Consider the following 24,507-nt stretch of genomic DNA (forward strand, 5'->3'; position numbering starts at 1 on the left):
GGAAAGCTTTACAACAAGCTACTTATCAAGAATGGTGGAATTTATTGTTTCAAACCTATAAATATGAAACATATTTTGCTAAAAAACATCTGGATATGCTTTGTATAAAGAAAAATGGGCTCCATTGATATCCTATTTTGAAGATGTGAAGTGAGAGGTGCACATTGTACTTTTTCATGTTTCTTCATGTATATTATTACCATCTGTGTCACATGCATGAACTTTATACTGCCTACATACTTTAAGGTGTATGTAGGCAGTATAAAGTTCATACATACATAGTAACATAGTAGATGACGGCAGAAAAAGACCTGCACGGTCCATCCAGTCTGCCCAACAAGATAAACACACATGTGCTACTTTTTGTGTATACCTGACCTTGATTTGTTTCTGTTTTTTTTTTGTATGTTATTTTAACTCAATTTAAATATCATATTGTAGTGCAAAAAAAAAAAAAACCCAACAACAACGTAAATAATTTGCCGGTTCCTCGGCGTTTGTTTTCTCTCTTGCTGACATAACAATTAGATTTAAGCATTGCAAACTATTACACTCTGCATTATAAATCGGAGCGGATCGATCATCTCTTCTGTACTTCGTAAGTGGAGAGGATACCGTGTTACTTGTTGCAGGAGTGGTAAAAAAAAATGGATCCATAAAGTTGTAGGCAACTTCCTTTAGACCGATAATTTCTTCTACAAATCGCCACCAAAGACGTGACAAATACCAATGTGCCTGCAGCGCCCTGAACAGAACAGAGGGCTATGAGTCGGGGACGGCCGAAAAGTCCCGGAGAGAACCGAAAGATACCGAAGTGTGCCGAGAACAGCCGAGTCGCTCAAGGCCAGGTATCTCTTACCTGTAGAACCACGTGTGGTGGGAGGGGACAACAGGTACAGTCACATCCCAAATACAAGCCATCAGCCATTGCGGGGGAGTTGCCTTTTTAGTATAGGCTCTCACGCAATTAATTATATTAAAAAAGGCTAGCAAACGTGCTTCTTTATAAAGTGTACATTTTATTTGGGTGGGAAGAGGTGTGTGGGTTCTCATTCCCTTAACCCCCCCGCCCCGGTGTCTTGCGGGGTGGGTGACAGTGTTTCTAGGGATTCTTTATAGCATTATTTTCTATGCATATTTTTTAAAGTTTAGAATAGTTTTTCCTTTTATAATCATCATGACAGCTGCTTCTCCTGATTATTTGGTGGTTTTGTTCGGGGCTACAGCTGGTGCTAATGGGAGTAAACTGGGATCCGATGAGAAGGAACTCGTCCTGTTGGTGTGGCAAGTTATAGATCTGGCTACCAAGAAGGTATTTTACTCTTTACATTTCTCGATTCAGCTGCGTGATAAGCTTTTGTGTGCACGGTGGGCAAATTGACTAAATTGAAAGGTCCAAATAGACTGAACTTGTGTGCCTGTGGGAAAATACTAAATACGGAATAGTTTAGTTTCTTCGGGTGAAAATAAGAATTACGTGTAACTTTGCGCTACTGTTTTCTGAAGGGGTAGTCCTCCAAGCTAGCTAAATGAAGCTTGTTTCTCTCGCAACGTGTCTACCAATTAATAGCTCTAGTAAGGCGTCTGTTTGCTGAGGTGGAGCTGTTTTCCCACTGCTAGTAAAACATTCACCCCAAAGTTGTAAGGACATTAGTTTCTGCTGGGATTCAGCTTTATTTTATGGTTTTTGTTTAAATGCACATTCCCATGGATTTAGAGACATAGCCGTATGTTTAGAAGTCAAAAGAAGGAAGGGAGAAAGGAGTGTTTATTTTGGCAATTGTATTTTCTGTTGCATGGTTGTGCAGGATCGTAGACGATAAGCAGGTTAACCTATGCCCTGAGGGGTACTAACTCGGGCCCTGTCTTTGCTCCCCCTTGTTTTTTTTTTTTTCTCTCTCTCGGAGGCGGGGAACGTGCACGAAGTCTGGATCCGACCCGATCGCTTGGTGGAGGTGACAGAAGAGTGCAAGGAGAGAACAAAGCTGGATACGGAAAGTCTGGCCTCGGCGCCGGAACTGGAGCAGGCCCTGCGACAGGTGAGCCCGAGCACGCCTCTGCCTCAGTTTGCCCTTCCTTGCCTGCGAGGGAGGGAGCCGGAACCTGTTGCACAAGCAGACGGGCTCGGCAAGGCGCACGTGGCCAGCTGGCTAGCAGCTGGCTAGCGGCCTGCTCGCCTTTTTGTGGCAGCTCCTCTTCCCTGTGGCCTGATTCTTTCCCTCACTCTGGGCAGCCTTTGGGTATGAATGGCAAAGCCAAGGTAGAACAACTTTTTGGTTAGACAAGCAAACCAATCTCCCCCTCTCTAGCTCCTGATTCTATGTTGGGCAAAATATGGTGGGGCACACCCCACTCCGCTGCCCATAAGCATTCTCTTCTTTTTGTGAGCCATGGTGGCTGTTCGATTCAGATGACTTTGTTCCTGTGTTGTTGTGTTACCAAGCATGTGTAAAGTGGTTAAAAAGAAACATTTACAACATAGTACAGATATAACTTCAGAATATACCAGTTTGTATCTCTTAGTTCAGCTTTATAACTGCTGTGCTGAAGACTGTACTGCAGCCTGGTTTTCAGGTTATCCACAGTGAGAATACTTGAGTTAAAGTACCAGTGTGGATCAGTTTTTAGAGGGAGATAGTAGAGGCATGCACCCCCACCCCAGGTTTTCTGGAGCAACTGACTTGTATTCTTCACAAATTAGCAATCTGTTTATGCTATATTTCCTCCAGAGTAGGCTATAGAGTAGGCCTATAAAGATGATTGTTCAGTGTGTCTCTAGGAGCCAAAAATCCATGCCTGGTGCTGTTAAAGCAGCAAAATGCACACACAACAGAAAAATTAATCTTCCACACCACCACATGTCATTGTTATGCTTGACATAAGTTTAAGGTAATGTTTTGTTCCAAAATAGCATGCTTACATAGTAACATAGTAACATAGTAGATGACGGCAGAAAAAGACCTGCATGGTCCATCCAGTCTGCCCATGACAAACTCATATGTGTATACCTTACCTTGAATTTGTACCTGTCCTTTTCAGGGCACAGACCATATAAGTCTGCCCAGCAGTATTTCCCGCCTCCCAACCACCAGTCCTGCCTCCCATCACCGGCTCTGGTACAGACCGTATAAGTCTGCCCTCCCCTATCCTCGCCTCCCTATCCTCCCCTATCCTCGCTTCCTCTCCTACATTGCCATTATGGTTTCTGGATCCTTACTACTACCTTTAAATATAAAATCCTCTTCCTTCTGTTATCACCATCTTTCTCACCCAGGAAAACAACCACACGAGCAACCAATACATCTTCCTTTCCCCTCTAACAACATTTTTTATTCTCTAAGACACATGCTCTCTTGTGCTCAGTCCCTTCTAGAATTCTTCCATTCTATTTAATCCTCTTTCAACATTTACCTGCTCTGACTCCTGATAAATTCCTCCCTTATCTGAGCTGTGATTTATTTGGGGTGTCTCCTTCCTCCTCAACTGAGTAGACAGGGGTCTGCTCCAGGGGCGTAGCTACGGGTGGGCCTGGGTGGGCCCAGGCCCACCCAATTTCAGCTCAGGCCCACCCAGCTGATCTCTTCAGACTTGCAGCAGCGGCGAACTGGCGGGCAGCGGCACTAAAAGCATAAAGCAGCGAAGCTCTTCGAGTCCGTTCTTCGCTTTCCGTTTCCTGCCCCCTCAGCGTCCCGCCTTCCTTTGATGTAATTTCCTTTCGGGCGGGCGGGACGCTGAGAGGGCAGGAAACGGAAAGCGAAGAACGGACTCGAAGAGCTTCGCTGCTTTATGCTTTTAGTGCCGCCGCCCGCCAGTTCGCCGCTGCAACTCCAGAAGGAAGCCATTTTTTAAAAATCTGTTTCTACTCCCCTGCGCAGCCGTCGCCATTCACTTAAAGCACAGCAAGCAAACCAGTGAGCTGCTGTGCTGTCTGCATCCACGTTCTCTTCTTTATTCAGCAGAGGGTGGTGAGCAGAGGGAAGGATGGGACTGGGAGGGGTAGTGAGCTGAGGGAAGGCGCAGAAGACGGATGGGACTGGGAGGGGGGTGGTAAGTACAGAGTATGGGGAATGGGGGGACTAATGAAGTGGGTGAAAGATGGGGGAGGAATTTAGGAGACTGGGTAAGGGAGAGACAGAGGGGGGGATTGGGAGTGCTGGAGAGGGAATGAGAGGGAGGTGGTCAAAGGGGAGAAAGGGGCATCGATGGACATGGATGGGAGGACAAGGACCAGAGAGAGAGGAGAAATTGCTGGACATGGAGGGGAGGGCAGGGGAGAGAGGAGAATTTCTGGATATGGATGGATAGATGAATGGAGGGCAGGGGAGTTGCTGGACAAGGGTGGATAGAGGGGAGGGCAGGGGAGAGGAGAGTTGTTGGACATAGGTGGATGGAGGGGAGGGTAGAAGAGAGTTGCTGGACATGGATGGAAGGAAGGGCAGTGGAGAGAGGATGGTTGCTGGACATGGGTGGATGGAGGGGAGGGCAGGGAGAGAATTGTTGGACATGGATGGAGGGAAAGGAAGGGAAGACAGGAAGGAGATGCACATGGATGGAGGGGAGAAAGAAGAAGAAATTCTGGACATGGATGGAGGGGAGGGAAGACAGAGGAAGGAGATGCACATGGATGGAGGGAAAGGGAGAGAGAAGAAATGCTGACATGGATGGAGGGGAGGGAAGAGAGAGGAAGGATATATGAAGGAAAAGGAAGAGAGGAGAAAAACAGCACATGGATGGAGAAAATAGGCAGAAGCTGGATCCACTGGACAGTCAAGTCTGCAGAGGACCCAGCTTTTACTTACGGATGTAGAGCAAGAAAGGAAGGAGGAAAGTAAAGAAATAAATGGAAAGGAAGCTCTGGAAACGGAGTTAAGAGGACAGATAGCAGCAGAATCGGATACTGGGCCAGCATGATCAGAAAAACAAAGTCACCAGACAACAAAGGTAGAAAAAAATCATTTTATTTTCATTATAGTGTTTGGAATATGTCCACTTTGAGAATCAGGTGCTCAACATTAAAAGTTTATATTTATTTATGGCATATTATCCCACATTAAACATGAATTAGATTGGAACCTGGGATCATTTAATTTTTTTTTTTCCTGGAGAGAGTAATGCATTGCCTCCCCCCCCCCCCCCCCAGGCTCTCTCCCCGGCCAGCTCTGCAATTTTGAGGGGGGGGGGGGGGGGGGCGCAGAGGTGGACCGGGGAGAGAGCCTGTTGTTAAACATTTACCAGCAAACCACTATCTAGTGCCCACCCATCCAACCTGTTGGCCCACCCAAAAATTGACTTCTGGCTACGCCACTGGTCTGCTCTACCCTTTTCTCTTCCTGTTCATATTCCTTCTCCCCCCCCCCCCCCAATCAAGAAGGGAGGAACTGAAAGTAGAATAGGATATTGAAGAAAAATTGCTCAGCTCCCTTCTTTCCCCAGCTCCTCCCCTCTTGTTCTCCCTACATGCCAAATGTTGACATGAAGCTAGACAAGATGAGAAAAGCTGGAGCACATACAGCAGAGAAAGCAAATTAGGATAATTTTATTGACATAAGTATAAAATTTCAACTTTGTATTTGAAGCTTTCTATAAAGAATAAAATGCTATATTTCAAAAAACTTAATATCTATAGATTAAAAAAAAAGTCTCCTCTGAAGAATAGTGTCTAGTTTCTTCCTCTAAAATTTCAGGCTTTAATCTTTCCAGTGCCTATTACTACTGTAATTGTCTATTGTTTGATTTAGCCTTGAGTGATTTTTCTTCAAAAAGAAGGCGGTAAAGAAATCCTTCCTAATAAAATAAAAATGTAAACTGCAACATTGAGACCTCTATGCTCCTGTCAAGGAGCATCACTATCTGTACCTCATCAAAAAAATTGTATGATGTGATACCTGCCAGCAAACAAACCAAAAAAATAAAAAAAAACAAAAGCAAGCCGTCTCAGGAATAGCCCCCAAGCTTTGGAACTTACACTCAGAGGGGCTACATCTAACTCAAGACTACCTCTATTTCAGGAAGCAGTTGAGATCCTGGCTCTTCTCCCAAGCCCTTAATATAATATAGTGACTGACTATACACTCATTCTGCACCTGGACTAGCTTGCTTCACACACCACTAACTATACAAAGAAATTGCCTTGAGTTATTATTATTTGTTACATTTGTATCCCACATTTTCCCACCTTTATGCAGGCTCAATGTGGCTTACATATACCTGTTAACGGCGTTAGCCGATTCTGGTCTGAAGAAATACATGGTTTGAATGAATACAAAGTGTTATTGTGGTAGAATGAGGTACATGTATGGTAGGTACAATTGGGGGGAACTTAGGGTAAGTAGGGAAGGAGAGTCTGGTAATGTCCGTTACGGTCTTTGGTTACATTGTGTCGCAAGTGTCCAGGTATTTTTTATGTTGGGTCGGTGGGGTATGCTCTTCTGAACAGGTCTGTCTTTAGTGCGTTCTGAAAATTTAGGTGGTCGAGCGTAGTTTTTACTGCTTTTGCCAATGCGTTCCATAGTTGTGCACTTAGGTAGGAAAAGCTGGATGCATAGGTGGATTTATATTTGAGTCCTTTGCTGCTTGGGTAGTGGAGGTTGAGGTATGATTGTGCAGATTTTGTGGTGTTTTTGGTTGGTAAGACGATGAGGTCTGTCATGTATCCTGGTGCCTCGCCGTAAATAATGTTATGAACAGTCATGCAGATTTTGAAAGTGATACGTTCTTTGGTAGCCAATGCAATTTTTCTGAGTGGTTTGGCGCTGTCAAAACGTGTTTTTCCAAATACAAGCCTGGCTGCTGTGTTTTGAGCGGTCTGAAGTTTCTTTATGATTTGATCCTTGCATCCCGCATAGATTCCATTACAGTAAACTGCATGGCTTAGTACCATTGACTGTACCATGTTATGAAATATTTCCCTCGGGAAGAATGGTTTCACGCGTTTGAGTTTCCACATTGAGTGAAACATTTTCTTTATGGTGGATTTCGCTTGGGATAGTGATAGGTTACGGTCGATTGTTACTCTGAGAATTTTCAGGCTGTCTGAGATAGGGAGGGTGTATCCTGAGGTGTTAATGTTTGTGGGTTTGTATGTATTGTATTGGGAGGAGATGATGAGACAGTGTGTTTTTTTTTTTTCTGTGTTGAGTTTTAGTTGGAAAGCATTTGCCCATTGCCAGGGGCGTAGCCTTTCACAAAAATCTGGCTGTGAGTACTTACTGCTCATGTTGGCCCAATAGCCTTCCGTCTGATGTAACTTCCTGTAACTTCCTGTTTCCACATAGGAAGGAATACATTAGAGGAAAGGCTGTGGGGCTAGTGCGAGCACTATGTCTCAGTTGCTGCTCGCTGCAGGTGAAGATCTGCTATTTAAAAAGTATGCAGGAGGGACAGTTGTTGGGAGTTTTTTGCTGGTGGGGCTTGGGGAACCCTGCCAGCCACATCATAGGTATGCTGCTACTAGGTGGGCCTGAGCCCAAAGTGGGTGGGCCTGGGCCCACCCTTGGGTACGCCACTGGTTTAAGCTTAGCTTGATTTCGTTGGTGATTTCCACCAGATCATGTTTGTAGGGGATGTATAATGTAACATCATCAGTGTAGATAAATGGGTTAAGGTCTTGGCTAGTGGAGTCATCGGTGATAGTGGTGATCCTTGCGGTATGCCACAGCCTGGTTTCCACGATGATGATATGTTTGTTTTTGATTTCACTTGATATGTTCTTGTGGTTAGAAAACCCTTAATCCAATTGATAGAGCCACCATTGATTCCGAAGTATTCTAGGAGTCTTAGCAATATGTTATGGTTAACCATGTCGAACGCACTTGACATGTCAAATTGGAGGAGGAGAATGCTCTTGCCTATTGCTATTTCCTTCTTGAATTTGGTTAGAAGAGTGAGTAGTACTGTTTCGGTGCTGTGTAGGGGTTGAAATCCTGATTGTGACTCATGTAGTATAGTGAATTTATGTAGTCGAGTTGTTTGGTCACCAGTCCTTCCATTAGTTTGACTTCTAATGGGATAGGTGCTACTAGGTGGTAGTTGGTAATGTCATTTGTTTTTTTTCTTGGTGTCTTTTGGTATTGGGGTGAGCAGGATGTTGCCTTTTTCTTTAGGGTAGATACCCTGTTGAAAGTGGGATGTGAGATCTGTTATGAAGCGGTGGGGATAGGTTTAGGTTGTAATGGTTGGTCCATGGAGTTTAGCCACCTATCTACTTATCCCAACTGTCTTTGTACAACCCATCTTGTTTACGTCAATATATCTACACTTGGCCCCTCAGTTATATGGTAAGCTATATTGTACTACTACTAATTTTTATAGCGCTGCTAGACATATGCAGTTCTGTACACGTTATATGCGGGTACTTTTTCTGTCCCTAGAGAGCTTACAATCTAAGTTTTGGTACCTGGGGCAAGGTCACAAGGAGTTGCAGTGGGAATCAAACCCAGTTCTCCAGGATCAAAGTCTGCTGCACTAACCACTAGGCTACTCCTCCATCTGTTGTTTGATTGTTCTTAACGCTTGCTTATTAGGCGTTTCATTGGTATTATGCTGACATATCTGTTTGAATGTTCTTCCATGCTGTCTATTGTATTGTTTGTACTGACATTTGTCATATTTCTGTAATGATTGTTCTGCAGTGCTGAAGTGTATATTTTTGACACTATTTCATGGTAGTCCTATTACTAGGTTTCAGTTTGCTGTTTTCAGGTTTACTTAATTTGTAATGTTTATATTTGGTCATTTTGCTATTGTTATGCTGTTAACAAAATCATAAGTTTTACTTTAAAATCTACCTGCTGTTCACCGCCTTGGGTGAATATCTTCATAGAGGCTAAATTGCTTGTCCTGCATGTACACTTAGTGCACACTAATGTCTGTTAGCACATGCTAAGCTTTAGTAAAAGGACCCTTTAGTGATCAAGGTAAAAAAAAGTTATTTACAAAATAGTAACTAAGATTACAGGGTGTAGAGCAGGGTTCTCAACGCAGTCCTCAGGACACCCAGCCAGTCAGCTTTTCAGTATACCCACAATGAATGTGTCAGATAAATTTGCATGCACTACCTCCATTATATGCAACTCTTGTCTCCATATATATTCATTGTAGGTACCCTCCAGTAGTAGTCTCCTGTCTTTTTGGAGGCCTGATGGGCCTTATGTAGGCGTATGATGTGTCCCCAGTGTATTTCACGTGCATTTTCATAGTTGGTATTTTGAAAATCTCTCGGTCTGTGGAATTATTTGGCCAGGTTAGGGGAGGTCTTACTTTTTGTAAGTAAGGGCTTATGAATTCTGGGCCACTGGAAATGGTCTGGTATGTGTCCAGGGCTGGCATTAAGCAGTCTAGGTGATTGTCTAGGATGGCAAAGAGCAGCTTCAACCTAAACAATACAATAGGCTCTGACAGCTGTAAAGTTTAAAATACCACCGGCATAGTGCATTTACTTGCATAATGGGGGGGGGGGGGGGGAGGGGGCAATTTTCCAAAACTGTTTGTCTTTCTCAGTTGGCTTTTGGAATGTATATGAAACAAACTTGTTAGTATTTAAAATATGCAGCAGTGGTATCCAAAATTATGTTTGGTCTGGCCTGATTTGTATTGGATTTTTTTCCTCTTGATGTGGGCTGAGACTTATTGCATTTTCCTCTTTCCAAAAAGAATGCTGTTACCTCGATTTGCATGGATATTTGTCATATCTGTATTATGAGGAGTTGGAATATTATAGAAAGAAAAATAAAATTAAAATACGTTAACTCCTTATTTTTGCAGGATTATTCTGAAGGTGTTGGAGTGGTAGTGATTGTTTATCAAAATCTAGGGGTAGGAAAAGCAGCAGGATCCAGTGTCCTGAAAATTACTTGATGAGAGCTGTATGTCTGAAAATGTCACCATGATGCCTAATACCTTTTGCAGTGGGAGAGCCACGGGGCCTAATCTCTTGGCCTTGAGTCTGGAAGTGAAGCTGTTAAGTTTTGCAAGACTCGTAGCTCTACGTCATCCCTCTACCTCCACAGACTGGCTGCTCTGTTTCCTTGTAGTGACCGAATGCTCTACTTTACTTTCTGTTTAGTTCTGTGTGTAATAAGACTTAACAGAAGGATAAATTATAAATCCAGGGGAACACCCACCTGGAGTCTGTGTAATAGCAGGGGGGAGGGGGGGGAGGAAATGCAACCTTGCGTGATAGCCAAATAGCCTCTGTGTAAATATTTAACCTGAGCAAGGGCATCTTGGATTAGTCCTAGAGATTGAACTGGAAAGCCTATTCGTTTGTTTTGATTGTACTTCTGTCTCTCTCTCCCCCCCCCCCCCCCAATTATAATTATGCATATATTGCACCTACTTAATGCAGACAGTGCAAAGATGATGCACGTTTGTGAGGTTTAGAGCATTAATTTTAAACCGGCTTAAGTCACGTAATATTGATTGCAAATGAACACACCACTCTTTATATTTGATTATAATTTTGATCAATAATTCAATTAAAATAACAATCGCTTCAATGTGACCTTTCCTTTCTTTTAATCTCCAAATATTTCATGAGTCTCATTGGACACTGCTTTGGGTGAGAAGAAATATTTCCACATGATCTTCTGCTCTTTTTATATTTAGTGCTACATATAGCTTGCCATGTGCAAATACCATGTCTGCCAAAAATAACCGTATTGGATCAAAACATAGTAGATGACAGCAGATAGTCATGCATAGTTCATCCAGTCAGCCCAATAAGATAAATTCATAGCATGCATTGCAATATATCATACATTTCCTTGTCATCAAGCAGATGAAGCCATTACGTATGGGTTGTGTCCATCAACCAGCAGAGGGAGATAGAGAGCACTCAACTTTTCACAGTGCCTCATGGCCAGCCAGCTCCACTGCCTCTTCAGTATTCTCTATCTCCCCAAGCAGGGTGGCTGCAGCTTTTTCGAGCTCCATCAAAAATCTGCCTGGGGGTGGCTCCTGGCTTGCTAATTGTTAGCTGGGGTGTTAGAGGCTATAGCAGCTTCACTTTGAAGGCACATAGGTCAGCCCTTTCCCTGCCTTACCCATGCCCCCGTGGATGTGGACATATTAGCTTGCTTTTCCCTGTCCTTCCCCACTCAGTGGATGCAGGCACATTGGTTCGCCTTTCCCTGCCTTTCCCACTCATCTGAGCCTCCGGAGTTCTTATTACCTCTGCTTTCCTCATAGCGTTTAAAAAAAAAAAAAAAAATGGAACAGAGGTTTTCCTTTGATTCTTCTATGGGACCGGAGCTGTGATACTCGGTCCGGTGAGGTAAGAGTGTTTTCTAACTCCTCCGGGGTGGGCCCGCGATCGGGGCGTTTTTGAATTGTCCCGCCGTTTTCGGCAATGGCTGCAGAGAATGTAAAGCGCTGTTCCCGGTGTGGCAAGTGCAAATCAGCAGCAGGGCTCTGTAAATCGTGCTGTAAAGGTGTAAGAGCCGGCCCGAGCATGGCAAGCGATGATTCTTCCCGCTCAGAGCTGGCAGCGGGCGCCATTTTGAATTATCCGCATGGCGCGGCCTCCGTAGAGACAGAGAGCCCTGAGCCGGGGGGGGGGGGGGGGGGGGGACCTCGAATTGAGGCTATTCAGGGAGCGGCTAGCCCCGGACTGGATCTGGGTGCCCAGGGCGAGTTTTTCTCCCCTGATTTTGTGTTATTGCATAAAGCATACATGCTGAAAAGAGCTCTCCCTCAAGGGTCGTCTGAGGCCCCTTCTATTGTCCCCCCCCCCCCCGGTGGATTCTGGCCTGGGACTGCCCGCTGAGGCTATTTTCCCTGATAATTGGCATAAAGAAAAGCGTAGAAGGACTGATTCCCCTTCAGATTGTGGTGCACCTCCGTTTTTCCCCCCTGTGGTCGGGCTGTGAGGATTCGGAGAGTTCTGGCAGGCCTTCGTGGTCTGAGGAGCCAGAGTCAGGTGCAGAATTACCACAGGATCTGGATGATCCCTCCGTGGTGAGGATTTTCCACCGTGATGAGCTGCCAACGCTTATTTCAGATGACCTACAGGTCCTTTCTATTGAAGAGCCTGACAGTGGCATGGCCTCCTCTATGAATCCTAGGATGGCTAGTACCAAAAAGCCTGCTCGAGCCTTTCCTTTGCATGACTCCATCCAAGAGCTTATTTCCGCTCAGTGGACTGACCCCGAGGGACCTTTGAAAGTTTCCAGGGCTATGGGGCAATTATACCCTCTGCGTGAGGAGCATTTGGCTCGCTTTGCAGTGCCTAAAGTAGATACCCTAGTCACTGCGGTGACAAAGAGAACTACCCTCCCGGTGGAAGGAGGAGTTGCCCTGAAGGATATACAAGACTGTAGGCTGGAAGCGGCACTTAAACGGTCCTTTGAAATTGCAGGTCTTACTGTTCGGGCGTCTGCATGCAGTTGTTATGCTGCTAGAGCCTGCCTGGCGTGGTTGCAACAGGCAGTGGAACAGCCCGGAGACGGAGCAGAGCCCTTCTCGGATGTGGCTCCGCGGCTGCAGTCGGTCTTGTCCTTTTTGGCTGATGCCCTTTATGATATTGTCAGAGCTTCGGCTAAACAAATGGCAGTAGCAGTGGCGGCTCGCCGTCTTATTTGGCTACGACATTGGGCAGCGGACATGGCCTCTAAGCAAAGGTTGGTGAAGTTGCCCTTTCAAGGCCTTCTCCTATTTGGTGAGGAGTTGGAAAAAAAAATAGTTAAAGGCCTGGGAGATCCTAAACCCCAGCGCTTGCCCGAAGATAGGCCGAGGCCTTCCTCCAAGGGCCAGGCGGACCACTCCTCTTATAGACCTCGCTTCTGTGAAGCTAGAAGTTACCGCCCGGGGCGTTCTGCTGGGTTCACTGCTCGTGCCCGTTTTTCAGCAGGGGAACTCCTTTCGCTCGGTCAAGCGTTCCGCAGCCACCGGCTCTAGGCCTGGAGTTCAGGGGCGACCCTCTCAATGATGGTGCGCCGGCCCCCTCCTCGCTTCCTGTCATTGGAGGACGTCTTTCCCTCTTTGCCAAGGAGTGGGCCAATATTTCCTCAGATCAGTGGGTTCTGGACCTGATCAGAGATGGCTACAGAATAGAATTCAACGCCTCAGTAAGAGACGTGTTTGTGGAGTCCCGATGCGGTTCTGCCGCCAAATGGGCGGCGGTAGAGGAGACTTTGCAAGGTCTGATTCAGTTAGGGGCCGTGTCCCCGGTACCTCCCGCCGAACACAGCTACGGCCGATACTCCATCTACTTTGTGGTGCCGCGAAAAGGTGGGTCTTTTCGCCCTATTCTGGACTTTAAAGAATTAAACAAGTCCCTGAGAGTGCTGCATTTCCACATGGAAACCCTGCGCTCCATCATTGCTGCGGTACAGCCAGGAGAGTTTCTCACGTCTCTAGACCTGAAAGAAGCTTACTTGCATATACCAATTTGGCCCCCGCACCAGAAGTTTCTGAGGTTTGCGGTGTTGGTAAAACATTTCCAGTTCCGGGCCTTGCCTTTTGGCCTCGCCACAGCTCCCCAAACCTTTTCGAAGGTAATGGTGGTAGTAGCTGTTTTGCTCAGGCGAGAAGGTATCAGGGTTCACCCGTACCTAGACGACTGGCTCATCAGAGCAGACTCTGTAACAGAGAACTATCAAGCTACAGCCAGAGTGGTCTCAGTACTTCAGTCTCTAGGCTGGGTCGTCAATATGGCCAAAAGTCACCTGACCCCCTCGCAATCTCTAGAATATTTGGGGGCCAGGTTCGACACAGACTCGGGCTATGTATACCTACCCGAGCTAAGGCGGTGCAAGCTTCAGAATCAGGTCTGTCTGCTCCTGAGGATGCCCCGCCCGCGAGCTTGGGACATTGTCCAGCTGCTGGGATCGATGACAGCCACATTGGAAGTGGTGCCCTGGGCGAGAGCGCACTTGAGACCTCTACAGTATTCCCTACTTCAAAGATGGTCTCCAGTTTCCCAGGATTATCAATGCAGACTTTCTTGGCTCCCTGCAGCCCGACTCAGCATGGAGTTGGTGGCTCTCAGCATGCTGCAGCGAGGAATGCGCTGGTGTTCCCCGATTGGTGTCTAGTAGTGACAGATGCCAGCCTGAAGGGCTGGGGCGCTCATTGCATGGGGAAGCATGCCCAGGGTCTATGGACACCCAAGGAGTCAGAGTGATCCATCAACCGCCTGGAGTTGAAAGCGGTGTTTCAGGCGCTTCTGGCCTTTCAAGTGACCCTGGAAGGATTGGCTGTCAAGAGTGATGTCGGACAACACGACAGCAGTGGCCTACATAAATCGACAAGGCGGCACTCAGTGCAGAGCACTGGCCTCGCAGGCTGAACAGATTTGCCACTGGGCCGAGCTGCATCTTCAGTTTCTGTTGGCAGCTCACATTGCAGGTCAGAGCAACGTGCAAGCCGATTATCTAAGCAGGCATCAGATCGATCCAGCAGAATGGGAGCTAGCAGACGAAGTATTCCTGCAGATATGTGCCAAATGGGGCAAGCCCGTGATGGCTCTTATGGCGACAAGTTCAAATGCCAAAGTCCCGTACTTCTTCAGCAGACGGAGAGATCCTCGCTCGGCAGGGTTGGATGCCTTGACTCAGGCCTGGCCTCCGGGCCTACTATATGTGTTACCTCTGTGGCCCTTGATAGGGTGCGTGCTCCTGCGGATTCGGCTGCACCCAGGAGAAGTGGTCCTCATCACCCCAGATTGGCCCAGGAGGCCTTGGTATGCAGACCTCCGACAGATGCTAGTGGAGGCTCCCCTTCCTTTACCTCTGGTACCGAACCTGTTGTCACAGGGCCCGGTAGCCATGGAGGATGCCTGCCGCTTTGGTCTTATGGCATGGCGATTGAGAGGGCGCAATTGAGGGACAAAGGCTATTCAAACTCAGTCATTTCCACTCTCTTGCAGGCCCACAAGCGTTCCACTTCCGTGGCTTATGCCAGGATTTGGCGCCAGTTTGAGTCTTGGTGTTCTTCAAAAGCGACCACACCCATGCGGGCTCCTGTCTCGCCGATTCTGGACTTTTTTGCAGGATGGTGTAGAAATAGGCTTGGCCTATAATTCCCTGCGGGTGCAAGTGGCAGCGTTGGCCTCCCTTCATGGTAAGGTTGAAGGTGTGTCTTTAGCTGCTCATCCAGATGTGGCACAGTTTCTTAGTGGGGTGCTTCGACTCCGGCCTTCCGTGCGAGCACCCTGTCCAGCTTGAAACCTGGGGCTAGTTTTGAAGGCCCTGCAGGCTTCTCCTTTTGAGCCGCTTCGGCGAGCATCGGAGAAAGATTTGACACTTAAGGCCGTTTTTTCTTGTGGCCATTACTTCGCCGAGATGGGTGTCAGAGCTCCAGGCGCTGTCCTGTAGAGACCCATTTCTGCAATTCTCAGAGTCCGGGGTCACGGTTCGGACCGTGCCTTCCTTCATGCCTAAAGTGGTTTCAGCGTTTCACCTAAACCAGCCTATTTTCTTGCCCTCCTTTGATAAGGAGGAGTTTCCAGAATCTTTTGGGCAGTTGCACCTGTTGGATGTGCGCAGGACTCTGCTGCAGTATCTGCGAGTTACTATCTCTTTCAGGATCTATGATCTGTTTGTTTTGCTATCAGGTTCTCGCAGAGGGTCTCCAGCGTCTAAAGCCACTATTGCCCGCTGGCTCAAAGAAACTATCTTTTCAGCTTATCTGCTTGCCGGCCGGTCTTCGCCTATAGCCTTTAAGGCGCATTCTACCAGAGCGATTTCTTCCTCTTGGGCTGAAACTGGAGCACTCTCTCGTCAAGAGATATGCAGTGCAGCAACATGGGCTTCTAAGCTCTCTTTTGCCCGACATTACAGGCTGGATGTGGCTGCTAGGAGGGATGCGCGTTTTGGAGCACAAGTGCTGGCGCGTGGTGTGACCTGTTCCCACCCTATTTAGGGATTGCTTTGTTACATCCCATACGTAATGGCTTCATCTGCTTGATGACAAGGAAGGGAAAATTAGGTTCTTACCTTGGTAATTTTCTTTCCTTTAGTCATAGCAGATGAAGCCATGAGCCCTCCCTGTATGATTGTCTGTATGCTGTGAATCTGTTTCAGGTTCTGTTCTTGTTTCCTGAAGTTCCTTCCTTGGGAGAAAGTTGGAAAACAGTCTTCAGGATTCATGTTCACTTATAGGAGGATGAGTCCATTCCCTCCAGGAGGTTGCGTGTATCCCCTCCAGTTATACAATAAGGAGGACGAGTTTATTCCCTCCAGGAGGATGTGTTCATTCCCTCCTTTTGAGTTCATGCCCTTGTTAAGAGGCCATCGTTCGCTGTGAGGAAAGTTCATGTTATTCCCATTGCAGTTTGCCATACTGCTTTGGAAGCTTCAAATACTGAAGAGGCAGTGGAGCTGGCTGGCCATGAGGCACTGTGAAGTTGAGTGCTCTCTATTTCCCCCTGCTGGTTGATGGACACAACCCATACGTAATGGCTTCATCTGCTATGACTAAAGGAAAGAAAATTACCAAGGTAAGAACCTAATTTTCCCTTTTAAAGAATACTAGTGTAAGTTGGTCAACATTTAGACACAGCTACTTACAATATGTCAGTGGCTGGTGTAAATGTCTGTGACTAAATGTTAATTGTGTGTGTAATTGTAGGTATTCTATAATCTTAGTATATAAATTCTAGGTATGCTCCTGAGCTGTTCACACTCCCTTGCAGTTACGCGCTATGAAATTTGCATGCTAAGGTTATAGAATACCAATATATAATGATAAATCAATATAGGAACACCCCTCCCCCCAAAATAAATAATATTAAAGGCAGTGGAGTAAATATAGCAAACCGGTTAAGGATTAACTACAGGAATTGCGAAAACAGTGAACCTTCTCCATAATTTAAAAAAAGAAAAAAAAAATTCTGATGCTGTTTAGGGGCGAGGGGAAAAAAAAAAGCCATTATGCACCATAAAGTACAAAACAAAAACAAGGAAATTTGGGACTTAAGGTTTCAAGATGGAAAACAATGAAGCAGATCAGTGGAAAATGTAAACAAACTTTATATAGAGTATATGCTATTAATAAAGTTTGTTTACATTTTCCACTGATCTGCTTCGTTGTTTTCCATCTTGGAGTTTGCGGATCGTTTGCCTTGCTTTTTTCTTGGCCCCTTTAAGGTTTTAAGGCCAGTAAGTTCTTTCTTCAGAGTTGGGTCCAAAAAAGGAATCGGGGGGGGGAAAGCATTGAACAATGCTCCCATAAAAACATTTCTCTCATGTCCAGTGCATAATCCAACATCATAACCTCAGGTTCCAGCAGAAAGTTTAGCTCCATGGAATTCTTCAGAAAAACCATCACATCCAGAGAGTCACTTTATGCTGACCGTCTTCCAGGCATAAAAACTCTGTACTCACCCAGCTCGAGATTGGCAGTAATATCATAATTAAGAAGTAGATGATTAAAGATGTCGATCTGTAGAGAGGAGTCCACTATCTGAAAGGCATCTCAGATGTTCCCACATCTTGATTCAGCTTAACCAGCAGAGGGAATCGAGTGACCAGGTCAGTGACACTGATTATTTCACTCATGCACTCCTCCCATTCCCCTAAAGAGGTAGCCAGAATGATCCCCTCCGTGGGAGCAGCAAACTGTACTCCTCTGCAGATAGTGAGTTATCTTGAGCTCCCTTCTGTAGTGATTCCGGGTTGCCACGGTGCGCTTTGCACATCAGTCAAGCTCTGCTGCAACCTCTTGGGACTGCCAGCAACCACACTTTTCTCTCAATTACTGAACGGACACAGCAATTCTCAAACGCTGGCCAGACAATGTGTAGAGGGTTCTTGGGCATGGAATGGTAAGTCAGGGGTTTTCCCTTCTCATCTCTATTTCAGAACCAGAGGAACTCTGATCACAGAGCTCTGTCCAACACAAACTCTTCTGGCACCATCTTAGTCCTCCAGCAGGTTTAGGACACACTTTGGTTTCTCCTCAGAGGCCTGTCTGATATGGGTGGTCCTACAGCAAAGCCCTCTGAGTCATGGAAACACACAAGACCCTCTACCACAACAAGATGGTGTCATTTCGGAGGGGTTGACTGGAGAGGTTTTTACTAACATTTGACAGGTCTTGGGATGACAGCTGAAACCGATCTCTGCATGTTGTAATGTGGTAATATCCCAGCAAACCTGTAATCAGTTACTGCTCAGAGCAACTTTTAAAGATAGAATAGTTGTTGTCTGAGTTACTAGTTTCAAATTACAAGTATGTTAGTATTAAATACAAAATTTGGGTTGCAGCTCTGTTGTGGGGTTGCATAAAAAAACCTGTTGATTTCTGAAGGTGACAATATGCTCGCAGGCAGGGTGATCTTTTCTATTGATAAAAGCATTGAATTTAAATCAACATTTCTAAACCATACCACACCCTTCTATTACAAAACACAAACCTCAAACACATCATAATGCAGTTAAATATTTTAATCTGTTTCTATAATTTTGGTTTACCTTATTATAGTTCAGAGGAACCTAGTGATTATCAAATTTGTTAGGTTTTCATGTATTGCCGGTGTGCTGACTGTGCAGGTTTAAAAATTAATCATTCATATAAACACATCCGTCCTCACTTTTTTTTAAACCCTCAGTGTGGAATGCAATATCAACCAGTGTGGAGGAAAAAGCCTCGGATTTATTTGAGCACTTTATATGTGCTTCATTTGTTCCATCATTGGCATAAAAAAACCTCCATCTCTGGTTAACACTACGATTCTTAAATGTTCATAAATTTTAAACATTGTTCTTAAGAATAATTAATGCAACCTGCTATAGTGCAATTCAATCTAAACTTGAACAGGACAAAAAAACTTCTGTTAAGACTGCCATCCAATCCTCTAACGGGTGCTTAAGTTACCAGTTCAGCACAGGAATGTCCATTCCAATACCGACAAAGGTCCTTGTTTTTCAGATACCTCTTGCCTCGCTTCCTCGGGGTGTGGACGGACCATCTAATGCATTCCTTACACTGATTTAAAAAACCCGGCATCTTTGCATTCTTATAACTCACCCCACCAGACTCCCATGGTGTCATACTCTTTTCCACCAATTGTCATCAAAAGCAATTTTTCAAATCAATAGAAATAGAACAAATGTCATGATTCAGACCCAGAAGTTGAACTGACTGCAGATTAAATATCCACCTTTGCTTTGTGTTGTAACAAATGTCAGTGATCACCTCCGTTTTCGATAGGAATATGGTCCAAAATAAAACAATGCAGACCCTCATATGCAAAATTGAATTCCACACAGTGCTTTACCATTGGGACTTCTTGCTTCAATCTCTGAATAGCACTCTGATGTTCAGACATTCTGACTTTGAACTAACATGTCTGGCCGACATGGGCACAGGATGGTACTGTCTGGCCCACATACACTTTCTGACATGGGCATCTGATAGTATTGTCCCTCACTCATAGGGTTGCATGTTAATTGTGATTAACACTGCAATTAATATGTGATTAATTGCGGTTAAAAATGTAATCACAATTAATGATTAACCTTCTGCCTTCCTCTGGCATCTCCCCTCCCCTTTCACCCAGTTTTCCTTTTTCAGTTTTATTTCAGTAAGTCTTTGGCCTTGTGGCATCCGTACTGAAAAGCTGCCTGTGTTCTGCACTGGGTCTTTCCCTCTGACCGTCCTGCCCCCTTCTGACACAACTTCCTGTTGGGGACAGGTCTGAGGGGAAGACCCAGTGCAGGCCACAGGTAAACTGGGTAGGAGAGGAGAGCCAGCCAGCCACTGGCGATCCTCCATTAGGGGGGAGGGTTGGAATTGAGAGAGACCCTTCAGGCAGGTGGTCAGCAGTGGGGAGGGAATTGAGAGAGAACTGTGGTCAGGGCCAAAAGAGGAGGGAGAAATGCTGGACTGTGCACTGGGGGGGGGGGGGAGAGATGTTGGGCTTGGAGATGGGGATAGAGAGATAATGGACGTGGGGTGGAGAGAAAGAAGAGAAAGGTGGTGGAGGAAATAGGGAGGAAATGATAGAGGAAGGAAAGGAGAGAGAGGTAGTGTACCTGAGGTGGAGATGGTGGAGGGAAAGGTGTTTTTCCGGGGGTGGGTGGGTTGGGAGTTAGGGATAATGGACCCTGGGGGGAAAGAGGAAGAAGGGAGTGAGAGTTGGACTTGGAGATGGGAGAAGGATGATGTTGGGCTTTTAATGAGTGGCATAGCCAGAGGAGAGGGGCCTTAGAGACTTGGGCCCCTCTGAAGCTGCAGTACCTATTCAATGACTGGTGGGGTACCTGAAGCCCCACCAGTTGAAGAAATCCACTGCCCGAGTCACCCCCTTCCTCATCGTACTGCCTCAGGATTGAGGAAGTCTGCGAGTGCCTCCAGCCACCAATGTTTGTACTCTCCAATCGTGCTCAGTTTGTGCATGAACTAAGCATTGTTATATTCTAGTCTTTTTACCACCACTCCAAAATTATTATGTACTAGCCACTCACAATTTGGAGTGATAAGACTAAGGCCACGTATGAGAAAATCAATAGTTTCTCATGGGAGGACAGCACTGCTACACATAGGTGTTATCTGTAACCGTCTCTCCAAGTATTGTTCTGATTCAACTGCTTATATACCTTTATTTTAGATAACACTTCACATAGGTTTAGGAAGTTATCTTCCTCAGAGATCATTCTGTTTTCTTTCAACACCATCTGTTTCCCCCTCTGTTGCTAAACCATATTTTTTTGTCTATTCATAATTGCTTCTTTCTCATGCCTGCTTGCACGCAGGAATGTCTTATCAGGTCATGAGTTTCTGGTTCACATGCTTATCAGTTTTTGCCCTTTGGCCCTGTTCCATGGTGCATGACCTGTGCTCATTATTTACATCTCCCTCCTTGAAGGCCTTCGAGAGTAAGGGCTTCATTTGAACCTTTGCTGTAGTCCCGTCCATTCCAGAGGGGAGCAGTGTTCCTTTTCAGATGCATGTTAAGCTTAGGGAGATTGTGGGTATAAGTCACAATGTCAACTGTGTTTTACAGGTATCGGGCTATAGGTAACAAGAAAAGGTGGTTAGAGTGAGATGTAAATTGCCCCCCTTCAACCTTCCCCGGGCCTTATGTTACTTACAATGCTTTACCATCTAAATGATCCTAGAGGAAGATAATGATGCGGAACAAGGAATGTCCCAAAGAAATTAAACATTATTTTCAACATTCGCAATCTCAGTGTTAATGCATAATCTTTCATACAGTACATATGCATGTCCTATAGGTTCTCTTAAAGCAGTTTCAATTAACTGTTGCACCAAGCTCCTTATACAGGGTATTACACAACAGCTAAGTAATACAAATACAGCAATAATGATGATCAATGTGGTTAAGCTAGATAATATGAAAGTTTTCCATATCCCAAAAATATTATCCATGCACCCTGTCCAGAATTCTCAGCAAGCTCATCAGCTAGGGTGGTAAGTCCTTGCAAAGCCTTGGTTATAGTTTCATCAGGTGCAGTATTAGGAATAAAAGTACAACAGTGTCCTCCAAGCATGACACAAACGCCTCCTTTTCCGCTAATATGTCAAGGACCATCCGGTTTTCCCATGCCATCCGGCTGGTAGCATCCAATTGAGAGGCGATACCTTTAACTGCATCTTGAGTGTAATTGATAAAACGCTGTTGGTTATAATAAATATAGTTAATCCAATCAACGTCTTGTTAATAGTGGACCACCAAAATAATGCAGATTCAAAACCTGCAGCAATTTGGTTATGAGCTTTAAATTCATCTGGCACCCCACTGGGGACTCCTATAGAATCTATATAAATTCGGTCATCAAATGAACCCTTGATGTTCCTCCTCTTCCTAGTGGAAGAGGGGGGGCATCAGGTGATCGTGATGCTATGGTGAGGGGGACTACTAGCTGCACCAAAGCGCATTGTCCTTGCTCGCTGATGACTGCACTCCCTGGCTGGAGGTAGTCCGCCGGCTTCCTTGCTCCTGAGGCAGCACAAGGATAGGAAGTGAGCTGCTTTGGTAGTGGATTTCTTCTACTGTAGGACGTCAGCATCCCCACCAGCAAAGGTATGATAACTAATGTGGGGGGAAAGGAAATGGGTATGCCCCTCAATGGATTGCTGGCTATGTCCCACCCCTAATTATGTGATTAAGTACAATTAAAAATTGTATTTATATAAAAATTAAAGATATGCAGGATAAAGCGACTCTGAATAAATGTATCACCTTTTGTAGAGGCGTTTCCTGGTCATGGAGCTCCAGAGAGCAGAGATTGTGCTGTAGGAGCTCAGCTGGCACTTCAGCTTCTCATTTAATACATGCTAATTTGAGGTCCTTTTTATGGTGGGATTGCTTTTGCTGTTCACCATGCACATTGGGTCAGGCTTTTCAGCCCTTTTCACTAGATCTGATGCTGGGGGGTGGATGCAGTCTTCTATGTCTTGCATGCAGAGGGCTGTTGAGTTTTTTTTTTTTTTTTTTAAACATTTTCTTGTCCTCTTCTGCCCTGCAGTTTAACCAGTCTGTGAGCAACGAGCTAAACATTGGGGTGGGTACCTCTTTCTGTCTCTGTACGGACGGGCAGCTTCACATCAGACAGGTTCTCCACCCTGAAGCTTCCAAAAAGGTAAGGGCTTGCAACCTATAAAATCAAAAATAGTGTGGAGCTTGTTAAGTACAAAGAAGTAGCTGTGCCCTTTTACTTAAATCTGTGCACTTTTCCATAGCAGCTTCAGCATTTTAAATACTTGATTTATAGCAGACTGGCTTAGAGTGTTGAGGGTAGATTTGGAGCATTTTTCAAAGGTTGAGTGAGTAGAACAATTTTATAATCCTGCTTTAACAATGAATTGGGCATCATTTGATTTAGTAGCTGTAACTATATTAGGTTTCTCATTTTATATACAGACCTGGAAGCAGGCAGAAGCTTCTAGTGGTCCCTACAAACCTTGCCTGCACCGGGCCCCCCTTGGAAGCCAGACCTGGGAAATTTTCCCCCTTTGCCCCCTCCCCTCAGCGGCCCTGGCAATGCCCACTATATATATATGAATCATGAAATTGCTGATCTGCTATTAGTGATCTGTAACCTGTTTAAAAAAAGAAAAATTATTTATATATATATATATAAGTGGGCATTTCCAGGGCCACTGAGAGGAGGGGGCAAAGGGGGAAAATTTCCCCAGGTCTGTCTTTTTATCTTGTATTGATTTATTATGTAGTTTATCTTGATTGCTGTGCTTTCCTGTCATGAATGGAATTCCTATGTCTGTTTATTTGTATATACCAATTTTTTTATATATATGTAAACCGTTCTGTTTTGCAGATGCAATAAGATACGGTATATAAATTAACATAAATAAATAAAATAAAAAAAAAATCCCTGTTCCTGCGTGCCAGGACCCAGATGATTGTATTAACGCGATAACCGAGTTGTCGTGTTGAATGAAATCATCCGGGTCCTAGCATGCAGGAGATGACAAGATACAAGAAGGGCAGGGGCACTGGGCCGAGTGTGTTGGGGGAGGGGGGGTCGGTGGGGTGGTCCTGCCCCGGCTGTCTCTTGGTGGCCCTGGCATTGCACAGGTTAACAGGAAATGGATGGTGCTTTAATAGCTTTGATTGATGTTTTTAAAAATTGTGCCAGGAATGCAGGTGCTTTCAATGGTTTTGTAGCCAGTAATTTTGCCATGGGGCAATGTGCTCCAAACGCTGGATCATGACCTGTAGCTTTAGAGATATCAGTTTTCAAGGTTTAAACCTCTCTGACTGTAGAGTGGTGAAGTATGTAATTTTTACTGTCATAAGTGTTTCAAAAGTTAATTGGCAAAGTGTTTAGAAGAACAATATATTGGTGAGTGTGGTTGTAGCTGTATTCAAAGGTAATGGCTCACACTCCTGTCCTTGAGACAACTTGACTGGCTGGGTGTTTCAGGACATTGTAATGAATATACATGTGAGAGATCTGCATTCACTGCCTCCATTGTATGCATCTGTCTCATGCATATTTGTTGTGGATGTCCTGAAAACTTGACTTGCTGGGTGTGTCTTGGACTGGGTTGGGAACCACTGTCCTAATTCAGCAAGCTAATTGACATGTTTGGGATGAAAGAGATTTTCACTGTTGCAAAGCTGGTTCCAGATGCACGCGGGCTTTTCACTTTCCCTTGGATGACCACATAGAGGGCAAGATGTGGTTTAAATATTTGAAAGGAAAATGAACTATATAGTCACTTACTGATAGTATGTGCTTTTAGTAAGTGATCCCCCCCTGCCTCCCCCAAATCTCAAATCTGGCTCTCAGAGGGCTGTTAGGCAAGCCACAAGACGGCTAGCTGGGCTCAACCTTAGGAATGAAGTATTGACCTTGCTATGCAACTCCCTCTAACCAGCAGGGGGAGTCAAAGAGCACACCCTGCATGCTGGTGATATCACCTCTGCTGGCTTCTCTCTGGAACTGTGTTGGGGTCATTGGATCTGGCATAAGTAGAGTTGTGCTATGAATTCAGGAGGCAGCAACCAGATAACACTGCTTGCCTGATTTCCTTTTGCTTGTTGAAGGGAATCCCAAGGGGAGGGGAGAGAAGATG

The 24,507-nt window shown here is 45.3% G+C and overlaps 1 protein-coding gene across 1 annotated transcript in view; it reads left to right on the plus strand.

Annotated features, from left to right (window-relative positions):
• Positions 1-953: 953 nt before the first annotated feature.
• Positions 954-24,507, plus strand: part of ESRP1 (epithelial splicing regulatory protein 1) — a 205,518-nt gene continuing 181,964 nt past the window's right edge. The window contains 3 exon segments of the mRNA XM_030216735.1: positions 954-1,312; positions 1,908-2,039; positions 22,434-22,547. Coding sequence (XP_030072595.1) covers positions 1,178-1,312; positions 1,908-2,039; positions 22,434-22,547 — 381 coding nt within the window. The 5' untranslated portion in view covers positions 954-1,177.

Source organism: Microcaecilia unicolor, chromosome 1 (assembly GCF_901765095.1).
Source record: "Microcaecilia unicolor chromosome 1, aMicUni1.1, whole genome shotgun sequence".
Taxonomy (NCBI): Eukaryota; Metazoa; Chordata; class Amphibia; order Gymnophiona; family Siphonopidae; genus Microcaecilia; species Microcaecilia unicolor.